Below are 8,823 nucleotides of genomic sequence, written 5' to 3'. Positions count from 1 at the left end.
ACTCAAAACATCCGCCGGCCAATCGGGTGGCGGTTTTCGCCAACGTCATCCCGTCATGTTCTGCTCGTTGTCGTTTTAGCCTCAGCTAGCTAGCTAGCCACTCGCCATCTGTCAATCTTTGCTCGTGATGGTCACATAAAAGATTGGAAAGCGCACACAAAACACGACCAAATTATCAAGTGGCACGCATTAAACGCTGGAGGAGAATTTCTCTTAAAAAGAGCATCAGGTTGAGGTAGGAGTATTTCACGTTACTTTAGCTTAGGGTTAGCATTGTGGCTAACTACAGTCGCTGCTGTGGTTCGCACCGTTGAGAATCTTCCACCTTAATGAACAATGTCAAAGGTTATTACATTGAGATGTAAGGAATTTTTAATTTCACTCTTGGTAACACGATTGAACGTTTTTCCTCCCCATCAAAGAATGATGACTGAATTAAGTTCAGAGTAGACGTGTACAGCAGACAGAAATCAATGAATGTGTACAATGAGGCGCTGATTGTTTGGCCTTGGCAGAGGTCTGCTCTCTGCTCAATGGCATGCTCATAAATTAATGTTGATTTGAAGCCCATATTTTTGTGACTGACTATTTTTCTCTCTTTTTTTTTTTTTTAATAGGTTGTCTTTGGGAGAGAAGCATCCCGAATCAGCAGCCATGCAGTCATTGGTGAACGTGCAACATCACAGGTGAAGAAAAAAAAGAAAAAAAAAAAAAAAAACGAATACAAGGTGATGCATGCCTTAACTAAAATGTGAACAGAATTTTACTGAAAGATATTGACTTCATTCATCCGGTGAGTACAATTGTGGTTTTCTTATAAATACCCCAAATAGTATACGGTGGTGCCTTGAGATACAACGTTAATTCGTCCCCTGATCACAGTCGTATTGCAAATCGTCTTTTCTATTGAAATGAATGAAAATTCCGATAATCTGTTTCCGCCTTCCCTAAAAAAAAAAAAAAAAATGCTGAAATGTGTATTTTAATGAGGAAAAAGTGTTCCAAAATGTTGTACTTTATTATTGTATTGTTATAAACACACCCATTAATGAAATTAAATGGAATTAAACAAGCATTTTTGTCAAATTGCAATTGAATGGCCATATTGCTGGTCCTTCTGGTGTGCTCGCTTTGGCCAACTGGGGGCAGTACAAGACAGACGGACAAACAGTTCATTGATATTAGAGGAGGCAAAATTAATTGATTCATCTACAACTATTTTAATAGTCATTCAGAGCCCCTGTTTAACTTAAAATTGACATGCAACAGTAATTTTTCGCTGCTTTCTGTAGTCATTCATGAAATCAGACTGATTATCTTTTGTATGTGATCAAAATAAGACATTTGCAAACATCTGCCACTATTTTGGAAAACATTGATACACACAAATACCAGTTTTGCTGTGTCACTGATAAGATCAAGTTTAGTTTCTCTAACTGCTTCTCAGAAATTGACTTTTAGCACAATGAATACATTTTTAGCATGTTTGTGAAGTGCTCCCCCACCTCTTCTGACCATTTTTTTGGGGGGTGGGGGGGGGGTACATATGAAAGGGTAACATACTTCAATAAAATCAAAATGTTTCTATCCAGGTTTCTGGACTCTGGTGCCCTGGTGACAGTGGACCTTGAGCTATCCCACTTGGACTGGAGCCCCGAAGCCACCCTGATCCACTTCCAGGGACAATACCTAACCATAGACGAGCTGGACTACAACATCCTTCAGCAGGAAATCCAAAACACGCCCAAGACCAACGCGAAGGTGGACGTCGGCGAGTTTTGCTTGGTCAAAGACGTGAGCACAGCCCATTGGTACAGAGGAAGGGTTCAGAGGTGCAACGATTGCGTGTTGGACGTGTTCCTCATTGACCACGGCAGCGTCTTAAGTGTGGACGTGGCCCACGTAGCTTCATGCTCCAACGATTTGTTCAGCCGGCCACCAAAGATTGTTTGCGGTATCCTCGCTAACGTGCTGGTGCCTGCCAGCTCCTGCCATTCCTCTGGCGTGGTGGACTTCCTCTCGAGCCTGATCGGGAAAAGCTTTACCGGCTGCATCCAAACCATCCTGCCGCATAGAGTTCTCCTGCTGGATATTCCTGACATCAACAACGAGCTGGTCAGGCAAAGGTTTGGAAAACATACGGACAAAGACACCTTCCTGCTGTTGGTGGAGTTGCTGACCGGGGTCCCGCTCAAACAAAACATCGATCTTCCCGACCTGCTTGTCAACGAGCAGGGCGGACACGTGTATCGCCCCAAGTCGAGCGGATTGAAGGTTTATGAGGAAATACTGAATTTTTGCGGGCCCAGACTGAGCTGCGGCACCCGCGCGAAAGTCCGGGTGACGGCCGCTGTTCACTCGGGCCTCTTTTACTGTCAGATGGCGAGTAAGGAATCCGAGCTTCGGCTCATGTCCAAGAAGCTGGCTGCAGTCAGTGAACGCAGAAGCAAATATCACCCTCGAGAAAATGTGGGACTTCTATGCTCGGCGAAAGGCAAAAGTGGGAAATGGTACAGAGGCTTTGTCCAGTTTCTCCTGATGAACTCAGAAGTGCAAGTCTTGTTTGTGGATTTTGGATTCTGCGAATCGGTCAAAGTCGAGGATGTCCACAGCTTGCCACCCGATTTGTACTTGACACCCTTCATGGCGTTCCCGTGCTCGCTCTCTGCTCGGAAGTCTCAGGACGAGGACCTTGTGAGTCAGCAGTTGAGTTACCTCAAGTCGGGCTTGCTCGGAGGTGTCCTAGAAGTGCAGATCGATAGTTTTGATGAGGAGCAGTGCCTCTATTTGATCACAGGAGTCGGTGCTTTGGATAAATATGTGACAGAAGAAGTGACGAGAGAGCTCCCTCCTCAAATAAAAGAGGAGCCCCTTTCTACTGTAGAAGATGTGGCCATCCAGGATGCCAACCTGTTCTACGAGACCATCATAGGGCAAGAGCTGGTGAAAACCCTGAAAGAGGAGGAGCTACAGGTGCACTCGGTGTTTGAGGGCTTCCTCGAATACGCCGAGAATCCAAGCAACTTTTGGATCCGAACCACAAAACGAAACGGCGAGTTCCAGGAAATGATGAACAAAATGTCCGAACACTTTGCCGGCGTGAAGCTCGAAGATGATGTTTTGATGAACCCTCAGCCCGGAACGCCGTGCTGCGCGTTGTATGAGGCAGACATGCACTTCTACAGAGGCGTGGTCACAAACGAGCTCGAGCATGGCGCCGAAGTTCTCTTCATCGACTTTGGCAATATCGAGAAGGTTCCTCGCGCTATGATCAAGAAGATTCCCGAGACGTTTGCCGGCATTTCCGCGTTTGCCCTTTGCTGCACTCTCGCCAACGTGATGCCTTTGGACGACGTGTGGACCCATTTGAACTGTGACTTCTTCAGAGTGGCGCTCTTCGACAAGGCACTGCGCATCCACATTGTCCAGATCGCACAACACAAGTGCGTCATCGATTTGTATCGGTCGGGAAGCGACGACGGTCGGAGCATCAGCCAGCTTATGGTGTCTTCCAAACAAGCTGAATGCTGGAAAATCATTCCAGTCAAACCTGTGGAGCAAAATCCGAATGATGGGAAGACAAGTAAAGGGATTCGAGAATCACATGTCAGTGGAAATGAAGCCTGGAAGGAAGAAAAGGACAAATGTGTCCAAAAGTCTTCAATGCCTACCAGCTTCAAGATCTTGGATGTCCGACCTGGTTATGAGTTCCCAGTCCGGTGCTCTTGCATCAACTCGGCGTCAGATTTCTGGTGCCAGGTGCAGGATAAAGTTCCAGATATGGAAGACCTGATGGGGAAAATTCAGCGGTATTATACGTTGCATACAGTTCCCCTCCAAAACGAGGAGTCGTGTTGCGTGGCAAAGTCACCACAGGATGGGAGATGGTACAGGGCCTCCATCCAAGAGAGACAGAAAGACCACGCCAAGGTGCTGTTGGTAGACTACGGCGTCAGCATCCAAGTTCAGGTCAACCAGCTACAGAGAATAATGCCCGAATACGTTGCGCTAGAAGGCCAAGCTTTCCGATGCAGCCTTCTAAAGCGGACTGAATTGGTTGGAACCTCCGAGGAGCTTTCAGACCATTTGAGGAGGTTTATCTCTGACAGCGATGGCAACCTGAGGTGTAAAGTGGTGTCGCAACGGAATGACAAAAGCGAACGGTTGAACATTGTGGAGCTCTTCAACACCCAAACGCAGCAGGGTGTCACAAACCAACATCTGGCAAAAGAGAAGCGGGATTTTCCTGAGGAGTTTGTCTACTCGTCCTTTGGCTTAATGCCTAATGACGAGGAAGAAGTCTACGTAACTCATGTCAGCTGGGAGTGGGATATCTACTGTCAACTCCAGCGCAACACCGAAGCCATCGCGGACCTTGAGGTGAACATCTCCGAGGCAATCGCGAAAATGAAGCGGGCCAGTGGGGAAGATGCTCCGGCGAGAATGTGCCTGGCAAAATATTTGGACGGAAATTGGTATCGGGCACTGGTTCATACCGCTCCGTCTCCGCTGCATCTCAGCGTCGTCTTTGTAGATTACGGGAATCGAAGTATTGCCGAGAAAACGCACGTGGTGTCCATTCCCAGAGGCTGCGATCGCTTGTTATCCACCCCCGTTCAAGCTTTGAAGTTCAACTTGGCCTCTGTGTCCAGGAAGGAGCTCTACATGGAAGTCAAGGAATGGCTGGACGGAGCGGTCCTCAACAAGCAGGTGCGAGCCATTCTCCTCGGCAAGTCTCAAGAAGGTTCCTTCGATGTCCAGCTCTTTGATGGTGATCTGAACATCAACGAGAAGGTCAAGGAGCTCATTGGCAGAGTTTCACCGAAACCACGGCCCACTGTGAGGTTTACCTACGGGCCGAAAAATCACTTAAGAGCTGCCAGGAGCAAGAATTTAAGGCCGGCTGATTACTCTCCCAAAGTCACCCGACACAAAGGCGCTCATGACTGGGCGAGACCACGCCCAAAGGAGGAGCATGTTAAGAAGGAGCATGTTAAGTCCTTTGAAAACAGGCGTCAACATCGATATCCCAAAAATGAAACTCCAGCGAGGACACCAAACTCTAAAAGCTGTACTTTGAAACCTGGTGAAGAAGAGCAAGTCTCCCATGTAAAACGGCAGGTTGAAAAGACCAAAGTGCCTGCGGCTCGCAAGAAGCCTCCACTCCTACTTTTGCCAGACAGGAAGGAGAAAGAAGGTTGCAGTTTGCTGTGTTTTGTTTCCCACATCGACTCGGTCAGTCGCTTTTTCCTGCAGCTCTCAGAGGACGAGGCAGCCATCTTAAAAATGGTTGGAGAAATCAACTCGATGAGTGAGCATTCGTTGAGGGCCGCCGTTTCGGTGCGATTCGACGAACTCGTCCTAGCGCGCTACGATGAGGACGCAGCTCTCTACCGTGCGGTCGTCAGGGCCTACGAGGGCCAGTCCAGATTCAAGGTGGCTTTCCTGGACTACGGAAACTCTGCAGTCGTCGAGAAAGGTGAGATCTACACCTTGCCTCAGGAATACTTTTCTCTGCCGGCATTCAGCATCCGATGTAGCTTAGTGGACTTAAGCCTTTACGATGACGATGCTGCTTTCACCGACACAGTCATGGGGAAACCCCTCATGGTTCACTTTGTCCGAAAATGGGAAACTCACTGGGAAGTAGAGATGGAGATACTCGACGATGACAATACACCCGATGAACAAATTTTAAAACCCCCGGAGGGAGGAGATGCTCCTGCATGTACTTTGGAAACGAATGACAATGTCAAGATCTGGGATCAGACTGTCCTGAAAGTCACAGAAAATGAACAAGGAACATTTGAGACCCGCGTTACGGATACAAAACCGACCGAGGCCTTGTGTGAAACCTTCAAAACCGAAAGTAAGAGGCCCATTGAAATCAGGTCTAAAAGGAAGAAGCTTTCAAAGAAAAAATCGGTATTCAGTGTCAGAAAGAAGGACTGTACAAACACGCCATTAGCCCACACTCCGTTGCTGCAGCAAAACCAACAACTGTTGCCGCCGCGTGAAAGCCAAAATGAGCAACTTCTCCCAAACTCAAGTCACCATCGGAAGTTCGTCTTTGCTCCCATCTCACTCAATAAAGAATACTCGGCATTTGTCGCCTCGATGACGACTCCCTCAGAGTTCTGCTTGGTTCTGAAGGACTCTCTACCCGTCATGAACAAAGTGGCCATCATGTTGGAGTACCTCTCTCAGTCAGAGTTACCTCTTCTTCCGAAGTGTTCCCTCACGACCGGTGCCAGCTGCTTAGTCAGATCAGATCCCAACATCTGGCGGCGTGCTGAAGTTCGACATGTGGACTCATCCGGTGTGGTCCTGGACCTCGTTGACTACGGCATCTGTGAACATTTTGCTCCTCAAGAATACATCAACTTGAGGGTAATCCCAGAGGATCTGCTCAACATTCCCAAAATGGTGTATCTTTGCGTTCTGAGGGGGGTGAGCCCCGTCATAGACGACGACCACTGGAGGGAGGATGCCACCATCTACTTCCAAGAGTTTTTGAACTGCAACCTTAAGGTGGTCTTTCGAGAGGTACTGTCCAGTACGCGTTGGGCTGCGGACCTTCTGGTGAATGGCATCCATGCTGCCGGAAAGCTGGTGACCGCCGGACACGGCAGATATACGGACGCATGACTGGGCCTCAGGTAATCACTGTCGTCTCAAGTGCTTCATCCTACAAAAAAAGTCACACTTTTTTTGCACATGTTCAGGTTTCAGGAGCAGAGTCAACATCGACTATTTGCCAGCGCGATGGTAGAACACTGTCCAGAATTTGAAGCGACTAGTTGGTACTCTTCAGAAGGTTCTGGTGAAGCCATGAAGATGGGAAGGAGAAAATGTAAGAAAATCACTCCCAAATTTGAAATGCCGTTCGTAGGATTAGTTTCTCATTGTGGCACTGTGACACCTCCTCTCAAAATGTTCAATTCTTCCAGATTTCTGACTTACCGTTTTTGAGTTTCTCTCTTTTGGCTCAGGCATTCTGCAGTGACAACACGACATGGAAGTGAGCGTCAATGTTATGTCGTACAGCAAAGCTTCAGCTAAACAAATGTTATGTGCTTTCACTCGTTCTGGTAAAATCTTCGTTGGATTTATGATTAGTGAAGCTACAGTTATTTCATTTTATTTTCATACTCATGTTTCCATTTTATTTAAAATGTGAAAACCTGCTTTGTTGATTGTCCTGAAAACACATTAGACACTCTTTGATACGCAGAGGGGAAATTAAGGTATTACATCAGTTGGGGGGGAAAAAAATAGAATAGTCCTTATAAAATGTTTACAAATAATTAAGAATTTGTATTGGACATCATTGGAAAGTACTGGAGTTGTGCACCTAATGAAATGTGTGGTGTTTCTAATAAAAGATAACACTTGGCAGGCTGCAGTTGTTGGAAAATCTGTATTTATTAATAATGATTTATAAAACAAGGCTAAACATGAAAACCGTTAAGTGATTCTGTTCATCCGCCAAACCCAAACCAGGAGGAGCAAGTGAGGTGCGAACAACGGATGCGAAACCAGTTTTGCCATGAAAACACTGAAAATGGCCTTATTGTCTGCGTGTGTGTACGCTGCACAAAAGAACGTCTCTGTCAAATTAATGTCTCACCGCAGGAAAAAACAAAAAAGAGACGACAGATTTCGTTAAAATAAAGTGAGCTAAGGTCAGAAACATTTCAAAGACTTTTGTTGGTCCTTTGTCACCTTCGTGTCATTTTTGGGCTTGTACAGTAGTCCCGAGTGGCAATTATTTACAGTAAAGTTGTGCACTTGGAGATCCACAATTTCCATAAAATACTCCCCCCCTCCCCCCCAAAAAAGAGAACATTGACATGGTGGTGTCTGCCTTCGATATGGAATGAAGTAACAGTGTCACGTAGAAAGACGAGCTCGATGCCATGCGTTGTTTTCGTCCAGTTGGTTGGGAGGCAAAAAAAAAAAAAAAGCTAACCACTTAAAATCTCTGTAAGCTATTTAAAAAAAAATTTAAATGAGCATAAAACTTGCTTATTTCCCAGCCGGTACCCTCCCTCCCTCCAGCACCATTTTACCAACAAAAAAATAGAATATGCTGATAGAATTACAACATTTTTACAGTGCTTCTCCGTACAAGTGTGGTGGTTGTGGTGGGAAAGGGCAAGAAGTGGTAAAAAAAGAGTCACTGCAAGCATCCACAGCTCAATGATGTCAATAAAAAAAAAAAAAAAAAAAAAAAAGGGCGGTGTGGTAACGATATTCGTCCATATCCTCACTCATAATCCATCCATAACTACAGCGCAGCACAAACCCATCCAAACGAATACAAAAGACAAATCTCTTTCTCGTTTTGTTTTCATCGCAAACCTTCTGGCGGTTGAAAGGAGAAAGTCTGTTTACGAAAACAAATCCCACACTCCAGGGTGAGGATGCGTGGGGACGATTCCACCGTGATCCATCCAACGCAGGTTGAAAACGGTGTAAACAACGGCCAAATCGTGTAAGAGCTGCAGGTACTGGCTGAGGAATCGCGAGGACCCGTCACAGTATTGATGAAAATGCATTGATCGACTCGCGATGGATGGCCTCACATGATATTTCCAGAAGAGTCGCAGACGATGGGGCTTCGCCGTTGTTCATCATCACCCAGCGGCATTTAACTCCTGCCGAGTTTCCAGTGTTCGAGTTGAATCCTGTCAGGTGACATGAGCGGGTCAGAACCGTTTCACGCATGTGACTGTGACATCACGCTAACCCGCGGAAAAGCCGCCGTATGCTGGCCTGCAATGCAGCCGGCCCCTTTTCTTCGGGTTCCGCGCCGACATC

At 46.6% G+C, this 8,823-nt stretch overlaps 1 protein-coding gene across 2 annotated transcripts; it reads left to right on the top strand.

Moving 5' to 3' along the window:
* Positions 1 to 72: 72 nt before the first annotated feature.
* tdrd15 (tudor domain containing 15) lies at positions 73 to 7,187 on the top strand. Of its 2 annotated transcripts, XM_019871559.1 has the most exons (5): positions 74 to 235; positions 618 to 686; positions 1,593 to 6,632; positions 6,726 to 6,853; positions 6,993 to 7,187. In XM_019871559.1, the coding sequence occupies exons 2-5, from the start codon at positions 655 to 657 to the stop codon at positions 7,004 to 7,006; spliced, it is 5,214 nt and encodes a 1,737-aa protein (XP_019727118.1). In that variant the 5' UTR covers positions 74 to 235; positions 618 to 654; the 3' UTR covers positions 7,007 to 7,187. The 2 variants fall into 2 exon arrangements, with proteins under 2 accessions (XP_019727119.1, XP_019727118.1); XM_019871560.1 differs by lacking the exon at positions 6,993 to 7,187 and having other exon boundaries at positions 73 to 235; positions 1,593 to 6,659; positions 6,726 to 6,811.
* Positions 7,188 to 8,823: the final 1,636 nt, after the last annotated feature.

The sequence above is a fragment of the Hippocampus comes genome, unplaced genomic scaffold (genome assembly GCF_001891065.2).
Source record: "Hippocampus comes isolate QL1 unplaced genomic scaffold, H_comes_QL1_v1.1 scaffold100, whole genome shotgun sequence".
Taxonomy (NCBI): domain Eukaryota; kingdom Metazoa; phylum Chordata; class Actinopteri; order Syngnathiformes; family Syngnathidae; genus Hippocampus; species Hippocampus comes.
This window is presented reverse-complemented; position numbering and strand designations above follow the sequence as displayed.